Source organism: Etheostoma cragini, chromosome 4 (genome assembly GCF_013103735.1).
Source record: "Etheostoma cragini isolate CJK2018 chromosome 4, CSU_Ecrag_1.0, whole genome shotgun sequence".
In the NCBI taxonomy this organism is placed as follows: domain Eukaryota; kingdom Metazoa; phylum Chordata; class Actinopteri; order Perciformes; family Percidae; genus Etheostoma; species Etheostoma cragini.
The window spans coordinates 9,009,194-9,026,366 of NC_048410.1; the positions used below are offsets into that span (position 1 = coordinate 9,009,194).

Sequence of the window (17,173 nt, forward strand, 5' to 3'; positions counted from 1 at the left end):
AGCGGGAAAACCGGGACAAAAACACAGGGAAGGCCAAACAGGAACAATACCCCCAACAAAAACCCCAAACCATAACACATTACATACAATGCCTTACAACACATTGTTAATCGCCATCAAAACAGGGTGTTGTATCTTCAAAGTTAACAATATGACTTCCTGGGACTCATGATAAAGCTGTACCATCATGCTAATGTTCTCATGTTGGTCTATGATAATTTAATAACGCAGATAAATTAAGATATAGCAGTGTTTAAAGTTTACCTGAAATGTTGTCTTGTTTCTGTTGCAGAATGATGACATCTCCAAAGTGGGAAAGGCATCCAAGATCTTTGAACGAATGGTCAATCAGAATACCTTCGATGACATAGCACAAGGTACTGAATGTTCTAGTAACTATGTCAAGTGACTCAATAATAAACTACAATCCCATTTGATCTTCAAGTTGGTATATTCACTTCTCTTCCTTACTTCTCCCTGCCCTCATTTTATGCTCTTTTAGATTTCAAATACTTTGAGGATGCGTCTGATGAGTTCAGGGACCAGGAGGGCACACTTCTCCCTTTGTGGAAGTTTCAATATGACAAAGCTAAAAGACTGTCTGTCACTGCCCTCTGCTGGTAGGTTTGCTCATGAACCATGCAGCTTAACTGCCCCACTATCTGTTGTTTTAAAGATGTCCTTGATGGTATACCTCATTTATCAGTGTTTGTATTCCAATATTTGTATATCCTTTCTGCTGTTACATGAAGGGCAGATTACTGATTGATGTACTTGTCCTCAACAGGAACAAAAAATATCAGGACCTTTTTGCTGTGGGAATGGGATCATGTAAGCACACAGGACAAAAATGAGGATTTATGAGCATTCAGTTATGTTAACATTTTTTAGACTGTTTTAATTCTACCTAAATTTAATCAAATATTTAATTGTTACCTTTTTAATGAGGCATATTTGTTTTTTGACCTGATTTTTCCTTCCATCCCCTCTCCTCGATCCCTCTGCCGGGCAGACGACTTCACTAAGCAGGGGCGTGGCATGCTTGTCTACTACTCATTGAAGAATTCTGCCTTCCCAGAGTTCATTTACCCCACAGATTCTGGCATCCTATGCCTCGACATCCATGAGCAACATTCCTACCTGGTGGCAGTAGGCTTCTATAACGGCTGTGTGGCTGTCTACAACTTGAAAGAGGAGGGACTGGAACCTCTCTACAAGAGTACAGCAAAGACTGGCAAGCACACAGACCCCGTGTGGCAGGTGAGAGGAGGGGACAAGGTAGAGGCGTTGAGAATTCAGGGTGTGTGTCTAGTTCCAGCCACTCTACCCTTGCACTAATACTTCATTTATGCGTTTACTTGTACATTTTGCCATTTTAAGAGCTATACCAAACAAGTTAGTTGGAACTGGAAGTTTACTTATTTACTCTCTAGTACCAAGCATGCAGCAATCCTGAGGTATGATACCCTAACCTAACAGAGAATTGTGTGTGATGGTGTCACATAAATATATCTTCTTTGTCAAATAGTATTTTGATCATGCACATGAACCTTTTTCACTTTTTTTCTGTAGATTTATTCATTTTCTTTTTTTATTCAGGTGCGCTGGCAGAATGATGACATGGACAATAACCACAATTTCTATTCTGTGTCATCTGATGGCCGAGTTGTGTCCTGGACACTCGTCAAGGTTAGCCAAGGAATTTTTTTCTAGTTACATATACTATCTCTGTAACTTGTACTATAAACCATACTATAATATATGGTAGTATTAAAGGTATTTTTTTCTCTTTTCATATTATCTTTGTTTTTCTGTATGTCTATATTTTGCATGTCTACACAGTATATCTATTACTGCATCACACTGTGTTTGATTGCAGAATGAGCTGGTCTTTACCGACGTTATCAGACTGTCATTAAATGGTGCTGTCTCTGATGGGCCAGAGGGTGCAGAGCAACCTGGCATCAGTAAGGTCTCCATTACTCTGCATGCAGTCTTGTGCATGCACACAGAATTTATGAAATTACTAAAGAAATGTAACTGTTATTACTCATGCAAAGTACTACACTTTAAATATTACCTGATATCAGACTAGATTTGAATCAGTCTGGTACATCAGGCTGTCTGTAACAGTGCGTGTCTAATTTAAGTGCTTATCCACAGCCTGTGGTACATCGTTTGACTTTCACAAACAGATCGACTATCTCTTCTTAGTTGGCACCGAGGAAGGGAAAATACACAAGGTATGGATGACATTCCTAAAATCACTCCTCCTAGGTCTCTCCTAAAATTGCAATAAGCATGGCTCCTTACGCTGGGGTTCTCTCTGTTCACATCAGACAGATGATTTGTTTTGAGTTTTTGGCTGGCCTATTTTTTTCTTTTTACCATTGGATAGGAAGGAAGACACTGATAAAAGTCTAATTTTATTGATTTAATAACACAATATTGTTAAAACAGCTCACTGACTAATACACACATCATTGACATTGGCTGATGTATATTCATAAAACTAATGCTTGAGGGAAGTCTATCTCACATGTTCATAAAGAGAATACAATGTTCGGTAGTGAGATGGCTGCACCTTAAGGTAGCATGCAAGAGCGCACACATCATATAAAAGAGCTTTACCATTGCATTAGGTGAAATTTAAAAAGACAAAATAACCATATTTAATGGTGTGCACCATGGTGTATAACAGTATTCAATCCAGACACCCATAAGTGTCTATTCCTTCTTGTGTCTTCAGTAAAACCATTTTCTCAGTATCTTCTTATAGCAGACAAGAATTATCCTTAAATTCCTGAGATAACAAAATCTGAAATGCAATGAGATTCCTATTTATCCTACTCATTGGACTTAATTGTGATCAGACCCTTTTGAAACCTTTTTAGTCTACTACCTGTGATTGCTTAGATACATGCTACAGCTTGGCTGCATTTTTGTGAAATCACTTAACTTACCTAACCCTCCTTGCAGACATATGGGCAGACAAGCACCGAGTATTTGTGAAGAAATATTTTCTGCCTGTCACTTCAAGGTTCAGTGGCACAGAAACCAAAGGAGAGGACAGATAAAGAATCTTTTCAATTAAGCTGTCAGTGCTTGGAAGTGCAACAGCTGTCTCCACAAGCTATGTGGCTGTTTTTAATCCTGGATTGTCCAGTTAATTTATCCCAGCAATTTAACTCTGCTTTTGTTTATGTGCTACTATGAACCACAGATGATTGGATTACTCTCTTCTCTATTCTTTTGGTTAAAACTTTCAAGTATATTAGATGTCTGGCCTCTCTAATCATCAATGTCACAACAAGACTCATCCATCAGCTGTCAGTGAAAAATTGCATGTGACCAGATACATAAAGCATTCCTAAAATAATCTATCCAAGTTTCCTAAGACTTCTTTAGAAAACTTTTTTTTTTTTTTAATTGGACTCAAATCATGTACTTTTTTATATTTCATCTGTTTACTAGTTGTGAACAGTACTACTCAACTTGGGAAACTAGTTGGATGATGTATTATGTGCTACTAGAGGGACCTTTGTCAAGTCAGTCTTGTTAGGCCTCGTTTTTCTCAGATTTTCACATTTTTACTAACCATATTACATGTCCCGGCCTAGTCGCATTCTAAAAAAAATATTTGTTTGGTACAGATCCTTGCAAAATGACACTATGATAATTTAAATATATTTTTCAAAGTCAAGTAAAAGTCAAAGTACCTTGTATTAGTCTCCATAAGGACAAAGTTGTTTTGGACACTGAGTAACTTACTTTTCTGCAAGAGTTACAGACGCAACAATAAGCACAGGGTTAAAAACAAATGAAAATAAGAATAATAATGCAAAAAATATCATTGCAATATCAGTCAAAACAATTGCAATTAGAATTTTAGATATCCTCATATTGTGCAGCCCTTGTTTATATAAAAACTTTGTCCAAAGCAAACTTTGCCTTTATTCCCTAGTGCTCCAAGACCTACTCAAGCCAGTTCCTAGAGACATATGATGCCCACAGCATGGCAGTGGATGCTGTAAAGTGGAACCACTTCCACCCAAAGGTTTTTATCTCTTGCAGTTCAGACTGGACCGTCAAGATCTGGGACCATGCCATCAAGTAAGAAAAGCGGAAGAGTGAAAACTTGCAGCTACTGTAGATATGACATCACTCTGCACACTATATATTGTATCACAACTATAGGAATGATTCTATGTTGTCTATATTTTATCTAGGTTTAGTAGAAGTGTCTACAGTATTAAGTTTTGTTTTCCTTTAATATGAACTGTCATTTTCATTCCTGTGTAGTTATTTAGGTCATTATTTTATTTCATATATCAAAATGTACATACACCATGTCCATGGCAATTAAGTTGTAGTACATTTTGGAAAAATGTTGTGGCATTCAGATGGTGTTGTTATTATTATGAGTAATCGTGCTCACCCACCATCACAGCAACTAGGGTTCCATCACTGACACTGTGGCTAAACTGGGTGTCCCCATCAAGCACAGCTGGCAATGTTGTCTGGTGGTAAGCTGTTGGGGATCATGTGCTTGTTGCTGCACTAGTGACTCCTACTGGTTGGCTGTGGTGCATTTGAAGAGGAGGGTGAGAAATACCGTACTCAGTGTACAGTCTCTGTGAAACTCTTTAACTTTGGACGAAAAGAAGGAGCTTATAGCCCCATATGTGTTGGACTTGAGCCAAGTCACTTGACAAATGGCTGGCTGTAAGCCGACAGTGGGCGTTAAGCAGTGACAAGAACTAAAGTGCATGATGAATTGGTTGTGTCAAATTTGGAGAAAAAGGAGAAGAAATGCAAAATAAATACAATAGAAAAAAGAATTACTCAGCTGGGTATTGTATTTAAGTTCATTTCTAATTGTCAATTTCTATGGAATTAGATTCCCAGTAACTGCAGCTTTGATTGTTATTTCAGTTCAAATGACTGCAAAGTATAATTTATATTTTAGTTTCAGCATAATGTTATTTAAGTTAAGGTACCTGGCTGGAAGAAGATGGAAGATAAGTATGTCATGTATTTCTCATGGGAAGGAAATGCTGTGGTGACTGAATAGCAACTTTTAAACTGTATTTATATTTTTTGGTAAGCAACATTACTAATGTGTTCAGTGAATAAGAGACAATATAATCACCATTCATATTATCCTTACATAAAATAACAGTATATTACAGTATATTAGTCTTTTTATTATCTTCTTATACTCATTATGGACCCGGCATAATTTCCCTTGCTTATTTGACTAACCCACAGTGCCTCCCACTTCTTGTCAGCACAGGCAGCTTGACTAAATAATGATAGTAATTGTCCTCCCATTGTTAGAGACAGGGTTTTCAAAAGTGATCGACATTCCATAGATACAAGACATATTGTTTCCAGGAGAGGGTATGACTTGATCAAACTTTTCACAAACTTTGCCACAATGTTCAGGAAGGGGGCAAAGCTTTACGCTGAAAACTGCTATTTCTGTTTGACTGCTGACGCCAATCCTATAAAACTATCACATGGCATTAGTCAGTCCTGAATGAGCTGAAGTAGTAATAGAAAAGACTTCAAGTAGATAGAAAATAGAAAAGCATCAAGTGTCTTATCACACAAAAGGGTTAACTTGATAAATTCCAATTAGACTAGAGATAAACTTAACTTATCCTAATAGCTTTGACTCTTGGATAATTGAATGCATTCTGCTGTAAAATACCTCTTTTGAAAGACTCTGGGCAAAGATTTATAATACGTTTGCACCTCATTTTAATCATATTCTTCACCTGCCAGAGTGCATGTTATTCTGTCTGTCATCTGAGGGTCAACCTGCATAAAAACATTAAGGGAGCCCAGGACAAATAATGGAAAGTGTGCAATTGTGATTGATTGTTCATTCTGATATGTTTTTTAAAGCTTTTTTAAGCTATAATGAAATAGTTCCAAAACGCATGAATGTCATAGATTACCACAATGTGATAAAGAGTGGCTATAGAGTTCAGGTTGTTTTTCAAATGCAAACTTGATAACCCATTTCAACATTGCAACATTTGTGATTTATTTTTCCGGGCTTGCTGATGGTAGACATATTCTACCACTGAATAGGGTCTTTGAGCTCTAATTCACTTGCAGAATGTGCCTAGAAGACCATCTCTGGTGTTGGATGTGTATTTAGTTTCTGCCTTAGTAAATCAAACATCAATTACCTACAGACTGTGATTGCAAATTGCTTTCATGTATGCATTTAAGTCTGTCCTACTGTCCGACCAAATTTGCAGTCTATGGAATTAGAAAAATCTTGCTTATGCTGTCTCTATTGCTTACACACACTGTCCCTCCTTAATATCTGAAGAAGACATGCATGTGCCTGGATTCTTAGAAATATTGCATTGTGTCATCTTACTTCCAGTGGTGTTTCACAAGTTAATAATGTGAGGAAACAGTGTGCAGTAACTTTCTGTTTGATATTCACCCGTTGTCTGGACAGAATAAAGATCTGTCTAAAGATGTTTTTTCACCATTGGAAACTTGTTGGAAGAAATCACAGATGTATCACTGCCTTGACCATAAAAATAAAGTGCACCATTTAACATGACACATAAGAGTTTGTACAATATAATAAAAAGTTACAGATTTCCTGTCTGACCGAGGATGTCTTTGTGTTTTTTCAGCACTCCAATGTTCACCTTTGATCTGAATGCAGCTGTTGGTGATGTTGCCTGGTCTCCATACTCCTCCACTGTATTCGCTGCTGTCACTACAGATGGAACAGTAAGTAACAGTCAGTCTTAATTTCAATTTGTTTTAGCCCACAGCTTGACTTTAGCAAGAAGTTTTTACCTGTTGTGGCCTTCAGAACACCATAGTGCATGATTTATGCTTTTATTTATTAAGAACCTTACATATTTGAAAAAGCAGATTTGAATGTCTACATGCAATATAAAATGACTTCATCATACATGTTGTTGTTTTTCCTTGGGATTAGAAGAAGAGACACATTACTAATGATCTGTATCAACGTATCAATACATACAGTATAATACCATGAAAATATAAGATTATTTTATGGCTCCATGTGACATAGGCTAACTGTAAAACCAATCTCAGACCTATATGAGGGCCAATAAGATGCTTTGTCTGAAGGCTATGATTATATCACCACCACACATCTGCTGTATACTTAAGATAACAAGAGTGTCACACTTACCTGACAGAACATGTGAAATCACAAACAGCTGCACCATCTACCACCTGCCAACCAATTAATTAGTATCCTTATAATATAGTTATAGACACAGATGACTAAACCCATACTGTATCCATAAAGCTAAGCCTTAGATTAATGCAGAATAGCATCAGGCAAATTAGTTTGTTCAAACATGGTTTCATGGTTGATGATTCCAGCCAAAAGGATTTTCAGTGGATGCCGTGTTGCTTATGTCCACATATTTTCTTAGTAGGGCTGCAGTCTGTCCCCATCTGTTGTCTTCACACAATCTGCACCACGGTATGAAGTCCAGAGTACTGTGTGACTGACACACTTCCTGTCCAGTGTGCCAAGTAAAGCCGAGTGAAAGTGACAAAAAGGAAATGAGAGCTAAGCACTTTGACAGACACCTTATGTGATAGTGTGTGTGTATGCGTGTCCCGTCCTCTCCAATGCCAGAATTCAGTCACCATGGGCACAATACATACTCAGATAAATAACAGGCAATGCATACAGCCGATTTTTAAGGCAGACTAAAACAAGCAGTTTATTTAATTGTAAACATCCTACAGCACAGGAAAAAATCTAATTGACTTTTCTAGAAAGCATATCAAATCCACAGACTTTATAAAATAGTTTCAATTTCAGTCCTGTATTGTAATTTATTCTCTGAAAATGGATCAAAAGACGTTTTCAACAGCTATTAAAAAACTCATTAAAAACTCATCAGTTGGCATACATTTTACAAACACAATATCCTATCTAAGCAGCAGGAAGGACAAGAATATTAAATTGGATTTGAGGTCAGTATGCAAGGTCCATTTTTTTCTAACTGTACTAAACTACGAACTGAACTATCATTTCAGTCGGATATTAAGGATGCACTTTGGTGAAAATAGCTTGGACTTTGTTGACGTGAGGTAATGATTATATATAGCTATATAGTCTTCAATGTCATGTCAAATTTTGAGATGAGTGTAAATGTCATCTGTAAACTGACAGATGTGTCGAATTAACTGGACCCACTATGTAATGGTTGTACATTCAGTCCAAGGCAGGGCTGAACGACATTTGGTTTGTGTCACATTTTGAAGAATGGCAGAATATTGTCAGATGCGGCCGCAGAGCATGAGATTAATCTTCATAATCTTCCCCAAGATAGCATTTTCTTTGCAGTACATTTTGTTGTTTCCTGGTAGAGCTTGAGTGACTCAGCATGAGCTGTGCGCCCCTTGACGTTTCTGTTGATGAAAACCTGGCCTGCTGCTGCCACAATACAAAATGTCACAGACACAATTGTGTGTGTGTGTGTGTGTGTGTGTGTGTGTGTGTGTGTGTGTGTGTGTGTGTGTGTTTGTGTGTGTGTGTGTGTGTGTGTGTGTGTGTGTGTGTGTGTGTGTGTGTACATGCATTTGTACATGTGTTCATTAGGATAATGACTTGCCTGGCAAGAGGTGTAAGAATGACACTGAGTTGTGCAGTGCAAACAAATATCTCTCGTTCTCTCTGTCCTTGCATCTCCATCTGAGCTGACTGTTGAGGAAATAAACTGTCAGAATGAAATAATGAGAGGTCCAAGCTTACTCTCCAGTGATTAGTCTCCAAATCCATATTTGCGCTCTGGGCTGATCCGCCTTAACCTTTTGCACATGGACTGCCTCGTATATCAGTTAGCATACGTGCATCTGCACATGCTAGGATTTCAGATCTGATACTTCAACAACATCAACCTAAATAATAAAAAAAGCCTAAACAATTGAACTATTTTGATATACTACAATCAATTAAATTACAATATCTAATACAATAGAAGTTTAATACATTTTAGGCAATCATTTCAACAGAGTAAAATGTGTCCCTGCTCTAGGTTGTTGTGTGAATTAGAAATGTAGTCAGTGTGTAGTGCAATCAGTCATGAATAACTTATTACATTAGTGCTCATATTTCCAAAGCAAAAACACTGCAGAGACAGGCTTTAATGATAAAGGTTACAGAAAGTCATACCCCGGTAGCATATGAGAATTGGTTGCAAGTGATGACTGCAATGCTTTTTGTGGTGCTGGTACACATAGCCGGTGTGAACCCCAGCAGCCCGGGCACAGTCATCTTTTTGGTAAAAGGAGTGGGCGGTGTTTGTAGTGGGATCATTTGTCGCTGACAGATTGTCTAAATGCACTTATAGGCTAAAAGAAAAATATCTGAGATCTGGTTCCTTCTGGATACCGATACCTAGGATTTTGTATTGGGGCTGCCAGCACAGACAACACACACAGACATACGCTAATAAAAACAGAAGTGCACACTCATTATATCACAGGGAACACCCTTCATTGACCAGATGGTCAGATGCATTCTTTAAGAGGCTTCTGCTCTACCAGTCTCACAGTAACAACACAAACACCTGATAGTAAAAGGGAGTCTGCTGCAACAGATTTAGCCTTTACTTACTTACTCTGGGGGCAAAATTTTAAGACACACTGCATAAAATAATAATAAAATAATAATAAATAAATACGGTGGTCAGTAAAATGTGTCCGTTTTTATAGGGTTTCTTTTTAAACCTTCAGTCCGTAAGTGGTAATGGCAACCTCATATATATATATATATATATATCATAAATGACAAATTCATTCTTTTGATCACTTATCTTTTTCAGGTTCATGTCTTTGACCTCAACATCAACAAATATGAGGCCATCTGCCAGCAGCCCGTGGTGGCCAAAAAGAAGACCAAGCTGACTCACATTGAGTTTAATCCCATCTATCCTATCGTCATAGTGGGCGATGACCGAGGCTATGTCAGCAGCCTCAAACTCTCCCCTAACCTCCGCAAGAAACCCAAGGTAAGAATTATCAAGTTGCCAGTGAGGGACTTTCAATTACACAGTTAATTCACTCCCCTTTAAGCCTACCTAAGTGGTAAGGAAAACCTGTCTTTTCGAATGCAGCTTTACCAATTCATGTTTCTCTGCTTGCTGCTTTGTCTCTATAATGAGGCTCTACTGGCACATACGAATGGAGCTTGTCCACATTGCAAATTAAGGATTAAATCTTCCGTCACTTAAAGCAGCACTATGGTTCTGCATTGTTACCATTGCACTTTAATGTGTTCTGTAACCTTAGATGCCCTCTGATCTGTAAATTATCTAAATGTACAGTACGTTAGCCCTTTTGCGTTATTTATAACTACCACATCAATGAAAGCAGAGCAGATGATTCATTCTTTCACCAAATAACAATGGAATGAAGGACACCGTTGTCCCTCAGCAGCTCATTATAAGCATCAATAATCACCAATACAGTGTTTCTCGTCCTATGCTGGTTTAGGCCAGTCAACAATTAGCCACAGAGTAAAAGAGTGTTATATGCCATTAAATAAGGCTTCACAAAAAGATCACTAGAAGGAGAAACAGAAAATAAATGTTTATGTTTTACTAATTTTACTAATAATCTTGTTATGGGTTGGGTGTTTGGTCCTATTGTGGTAGTCTGTTTTCCTGTCTTAATTTCTTAGCCTGGTTTTCTGTCTTGTCTTGTGATTGTGTTATTTTTGGTCTTGTTTTGTAAATGTTCGGTTTCATCCTGTTCATGTTTTGTTTCATGTCTTAGTCCTTGGTCGCTCTCTTGTTGTAGTTTCTGTCTTGTGGTCTCTTTTGAGTGTCTTGTATATGTTCTGTATTATCTGTTCTATTTATGTTTCCTATTTTATTATGATAATCTTGTTTTCTGTGCCGTCTTGTAGTTTTACTTCCTGCCTTAGTTTTCCCACCCTTGTGATTGTCTGATGTCTTCCACCTGTTTCCCAGCCCTCACCTGCCTCCTGTTACCTCGTTACCCTCTTTATTTAGTCTTGATGTTCCACTTGACAGATCCTTGTAGTGTTGCTGTGTTTGTCTTCTGTCTGGATAGCTGTTTTGTTAGTCTTCCTGTGTTTTCTGAATTTACTTGGATTTTTTTTATTTTTGTGTTTCATTTATAATTTTAGTGCATTTTTTTGTTTTTCATTAAATCATTGTACCTATCCTTAGCTTCTGCCTCTGCATTTTGGGTCCCCCACTCATGATTACTAGTGGCCCAGTGGTTTAAATGGCCAATCACATGACTGTGACCGGCTACAAGGGTACCCATGTTAACCGCATGGATCTTTTTCACAAGTCATACCGTTTTCTGTATCCCTATATTCTCTGGCACTCGTGCTGTCCAACTGGCAATAACTGCCAAGACATAATGGGGAAAATAATCTTGAAGAAAAGAAAGTTAAGTTCTAGTTATATAGTAAATCAAAATTTTGCTTTAGTCCATTCCCAATCGATGGTTAGCTCCCATTTATATGTTTGCTTTTATTCATATATAAATCCTATATACATTTATATATATTTGGACTTAACTTAAACACAGGAGGAAACCTAATAGCACGCTGAGTCACAACACTTTAATCAGGGCCCACTTACAGTCAGCTCTGCAGCCTCTCCAGATCCCTTTGTGTTGATCACATGGGTACATGTAAACTAAAAGAAATTCTAATGACTAGAGTAATACGTATTTATTTTTGTAACTTGTTTTTGTGCATAATACATAGCATGGTCCATGCGGGGCCTGGGTGCAACACACAAACGGTTCTCATTCAACCACTCATCTCACACACACACATCTAGTGGTACCTCATTAGCGACCTCAGACTGTAGCCCTAAAGCATACAATTGGTAAATAATTGCACAGTTCAGCACCACTGACAGTGCTCGAAGCATTTTGGAACGCTGTGTGGGAAAAAAGCATCAGGCACGTACACCAACAGCAAATATTATCAGTTATATGTCTCATAGCAGCCCACTAAAACTTACACAATGGGCACGGTGGCCCGTTAATATACCCAAAACATTGGCACACTGGCCTGGTAATCCATTCTGTAATAATACAAGTGTGTTGTACTTACCTATTTGAAGGACATTTGGAAAGGCTGACCTACTCACTAAACCAGTCCACTTGACCTTTGTTGTCTTATGGTGCTCCTCAAATAGTTTTTAATTAATTGTTTTGAGCTTCCATAATGAGAGGGCAAATGTTAGAACTCTGACTGTGAGTTTTAGAAAACAGAAATCTACAATAGGATGTATCTTGCCAAAGTATGTTTTAAAATGTTCTAAAATGCTCTCCGTTGTGCTGAACTCAGTAGTTTTATCCCAGTTGTAAGCCTGAGGGCTACAGTTACTAATGAGGTAGTGTCAGGTGTGCCTGCTGTTATGCTATACACACAGAATTGAATAAACCTGTGGTTTTGTGGTGTCTTTAGACACACACTCCAAATGCTCATCATCTTTACATGACCACTAGCATCAAATGACCCCAGTCTGTGTTCAACACAACACTGTTCTTTTCAACTGTGTGAAGACTGGATGTGTTCATCTCATCTGTTCTTTTTTTAGTGGCCTCATTCTTTGTTGCCCACATATCACAAAAGGCAGTTATAATATAAAAGCAGTATTATGCGTTAACATTTGCGTTAATGTTGAGTGCTAGAAAATAAGCAGACACTATTCTGGGCCTTAAAACACAGGTGGGGCTTCCTATCTGTATGCATTTGCTTTATGCAGACAAAACAAGTCTGGTGTTTAACCGCTGTGGTAAGCCAAACAGCAAGGAATTTATATAATGAATCAGAACACACGTCAACATATTCAGAGATGATGCATTTTTGTACATTACATTATTTGTCAATTAATAAATTATGAATTATTACGTTATTCATTTGAGGTGCAGGTTTGTGTCCAGCCCACCTCAAATGCCCCCCACCTTTCTCTCCACTGTGAAGGAAGCTTTATTGAACCATTCATCATGGCAGAGATATTATGTTGCTTCAAGATTTGAGTTTAGGAAACACAGCTGTCTGTCTGGATCAGCCCCCCTGCTGTATCCATTTCAAACTTCGAAACAGCTACACCAAAATATACATTTTCAAAGCTTCAAAGGAGGAGATAGCAGGTCACCCCTCATTTGTTTAACTGTTTTGAGGGGCCAGTCACATTTCGGTGTGTCACTTTGTCACAATTCCATACTTATACTGTGCAATAAAAAAATACATTGTCTACTAATGTTTATTAGTTAGTCTACATCCTCAATGTTTCACTTCCGGGATTGCTCCGGTGCCGCAGGAAATTCCGCCTGATGCATGTCTTTTTGCTGATGTCCGTTACCTTTCGTTTTCTCTGTGTTGGAATTTTGAAGTCAGGTGAATTTATGAGGACTGTGGTTAACGGCTACTGAGATCTCTGCATAGTAAATTGAGACAGCTAGCTAGACTATTTGTCCTATCAGAGTTTTCTCTCGCACGACTACTTTTGAACATACACGTTCCACCAAAACAAGTTCCTTCCAGAGGCTTTTTCGCAGCGGCTCAATGTGGAGCTTAGCACCCCCATGACAATTGTGATTAGTTTAAAGAAATACCATTAAACCAGAGCATGTTTTTCTCCCATCCCGGAATGCGGTGTGGACTAGCCGAACCTCCTCCGCAGAGTGTTGAGGTGACTAATAGTTGGTATACAATAATTCAATTGACTTTACTAGTAAAAGCTGCACAAACAAACACCAAATTAAAGCAAAATATTGTTTTTTGTTGTCTAAATCATAGCACCAACCACCATCCTGTTTTTTTTGCTGTGTATTTCTTGTTTATTGCATTATGGGCCACTTAAAACTGGAATATTTTTATAAGACATACTGGTATTTTCAGGGTTCATACGGATGTTGGAATTTTGATGTTGTGTTGTTTATCTAAGTACTCCAAAACAACTGGTTACCTTGATTTAGGCATAAAAAGATAACTAAATCTTAGACCTCTGCGCTATCCGTGTGCAAGGCTTTGTCATAAATTCTACCAGGCAGCACACGGATTCTGAAACAATGGGTCTAAAACAATTGGTTACCCAGGGCTGGAAACGAATGATCTCGAGGCTCTCAAACAGCTACAATAAGTTCCTTGGATTTATGAAAATAAGCAAACTTTTTTTTGGCATGGCTCAAATGCCTACATCCACATTTCCAAAGTTATACAACGCCATGTTTACAACAGAAGACAAGTGGAGAAAAATGTTTGACCAATACAGAAACCAGCTTTTCATTTTATTACATTAAGCCTTACCACGTTAGCAAATATTTCCACACACCGTCTTCCAACCTCATTTATCTTGCAATGAGGTAAGCACACGGAGCTTGTTCTGAATCGGTCGGGGCACTCTTAAGACGAGTGTTGAAAACAACGGTTACATTTCATCTTACACAGACTTCAAAACTGATTTTCTGATATCCGGGTGCAAGTGACACAATATAGCCTATAGGCCACAACGAAAACAATTCACAAGGTTGTTAGCAGAAGGTAATAGGGCACAATGTAGTTATGTTTTTAAGCCTAAATCAAAGTAACCTGTTGTTTTGAAGTACGCAGGTAGACAGATTCATGGCCTACGACTGAGAAATAAAACAAAGCAATTTCCTGGTGATTAGCGTGATTATTGAAAGTGTAGTGGATAACGAAGTGGTCTTGAATGTCGTTATTTTTGCCAAAGAGGGTTCACAATTACAGTTTAATGGAATTACAGTTTGTTGTTACTGTCTCAGACTTTGATCAAACCTTGTATATATCAAGAATGTGTCCCAAAACCAAAACCTGTAAAAAGATTCTGTTTTCTGTTCCTTCAGTTTTACAGCCTAAAAATCACATCATATTGGAAGCAATATGTGGACATTAATATAATGAAAAGTATTATTCAGGTTAGAGAGAGACAGGCAGCCCAAACTTTGTATGGTGGAAGACAAGCATCTCAAAATGACTTAACCATAACAAGATTGTATAGCATGGATTTTGGGGGGGAAAAAAGTGTGAAAAGACTGACATTAAGGTTAGCATAAACTTTAAGTAAAATTGAAGAGGGTGCAGTTGTTTTCCTGGATTTAGTCTGATTTGACTCAGCTGCATGTCATTTGGCTTAAATCCTCCCACTTACATTGACTCAGGCAGGTTAGATAGCAAGCGAAGTCTACTTAGACAGTGATATATTTTGAAAATAAACCTGTTCTCTCCAGGAGAGTTCATTGTCAACCAGATTACCTAGGAAGCAAATGTTATTGTAGGAAATAACCCTAATGATCACTGCGTTCCATTCAGAAGTTGTAGTTCCGTGGTCTTGGTATTGTGCATGCTGGCTCACAAGCATGGCTTACTGGGACACTTGAATTTAACGAGCCCTCATCATTGTTATTGGTTACACCTGTGCCTTTCCTGTTCTAACAAAGTCACAATCTGCCATGCAAAAAGAAAGGTTTAAGGACATAGAAAGCACCTTGATGCATCCTTCCAGAAGTCTGTATTATCAACTGTGCTGCTTCCTTTTTTATATTTAAGCAGTTTGTTGGCTGTCTTGGTAAGACCAGGACAGTCAAATATATTCAGAAGTAGCGTTTTGTAGAGTTTTCGTTTATATGAAATACGAATCACCTCTGTGTTTATGAAAATAGGAAATGTCCATCATATGTGTACAGTATATTCTGCAAGTTCTACTATCATTATATAAATGTCTACATTTGCATTAGTTCAGTGCTATAAGTTTTTATGCATGTTATCTCTTAACTGCATGTTTCATTTCCTGACTAAAGTCAAGTGAAGCTTTTTCTAACTTCAGGCTTCTTTAATCAAAGTCCAATTGAGTTTGGAAAAATCCTGTTACAATAGTAAATGAGCCTTAATAATGATATGCCCGGTAAACATACTTTAACAGAGTTAAGATGACCTCCTGCAGCGGAACAGGAAAAATATTAAGCCATATGATAAAACTCTCCTCTACACGCAGGAGTATTTAATGTGTCAATAATAATAACACACCACAAACAAATTTGCGTTTTGCAGCTTTAGGCAGTATTTACATCTTTTAATTTCATTTCAAAACATTTCACAGTATGGCGGAACAAAATTATTATAAAATGCAGTAATATAACCACTCTGCTGCTATTGACCTTACATCTATTTCGATTTCTGTCTGATTGGGTTGTGTTCTTCTCTGTTTAACTGAGTGCCTGCTGGGGCTGTGGTCTTCCTAATTGCTTGGTAAGCATAAGATAATTTTGTGTGTGTGTGTGTGTGTGTGTGTGTGTGTGTGTGTGCGTGCGTGTGCGTGTGTATGTGCGTGTGTATGTGTGTGTGTAGTACAAGAAAGGTCAGGAGCAGCCTAAAGGTCCAGAAGTGGAAGTAGCCAAGATGGAGAAGCTCCTAAGTCTGCTAAGGGAACCAGAACAAAGCCCAAATTAATGCAGCCACCGAGTCTCCCCAACAGGGCAACATGGTCCAATCTTTTATTCTCTTTAATGAAAGAAAACAAATTCCCTTCTACTCAATGTTTGCAACAATAAACAGCATCAACATAACAAGAAAGCTATGTATATGTTTATTAAAACTGTTTTCGTCTGATCTCTCTTAAACATGTCATATGTAATTTTCTCTTTACATAACCATGAACATGGACTTTTTATGTTTTCCAAGTTGCGTGGGAAAATGGGAGTTGTTGTCAACCACCTTTACCAATTAAAATGCATCTCTTAACGGACGAGTTCATCTATTTATGAGTTTTACTCATGTTACGTTCATTAAATCTTTATTCATGTTATGGCATCCTAAGGAAATAGCCAAAAATGTTTCCCATATAATTACTTAGATTGGGGACTCGAACATCTCACATTTACCAACAAAACGTACAGCGAACGAGCGTGCAAAACGATTCAGACCATCCTGCCAACCTGTATACACTTTAACATCAATGTACACTTTAAAACTTTTTCACGATAAAGTCCCTGAAGTGGCAGCTGCTTCTATTCTGTCTGCTCTCTGCAGTGGTCGGGGGTGTTGCTCAGTTTCCCCCCGCAACGGACGCGCACACACATACAAACACACAGTGGATGCAGGAAAAAGCGGACATGAGAAGTA

The 17,173-nt window shown here is 38.0% G+C and overlaps 1 protein-coding gene across 1 annotated transcript in view; it reads left to right on the forward strand.

Moving 5' to 3' along the window:
- The window catches only part of dnai1.2 (dynein, axonemal, intermediate chain 1, paralog 2), a 20,337-nt gene extending 3,602 nt beyond the window's left edge, over positions 1–16,735 (forward strand). Inside the window, exons 10-20 of the mRNA XM_034870480.1 lie at positions 293–377; positions 503–620; positions 788–831; positions 1,013–1,260; positions 1,600–1,689; positions 1,880–1,967; positions 2,164–2,243; positions 3,965–4,113; positions 6,669–6,768; positions 9,861–10,046; positions 16,400–16,735. Of these exons, the coding sequence (XP_034726371.1) occupies positions 293–377; positions 503–620; positions 788–831; positions 1,013–1,260; positions 1,600–1,689; positions 1,880–1,967; positions 2,164–2,243; positions 3,965–4,113; positions 6,669–6,768; positions 9,861–10,046; positions 16,400–16,501 (1,290 nt within the window). The 3' untranslated portion in view covers positions 16,502–16,735. The remainder of the gene's footprint in view (positions 1–292; positions 378–502; positions 621–787; positions 832–1,012; positions 1,261–1,599; positions 1,690–1,879; positions 1,968–2,163; positions 2,244–3,964; positions 4,114–6,668; positions 6,769–9,860; positions 10,047–16,399) is intronic.
- The last annotated feature ends 438 nt before the right edge of the window (positions 16,736–17,173 follow it).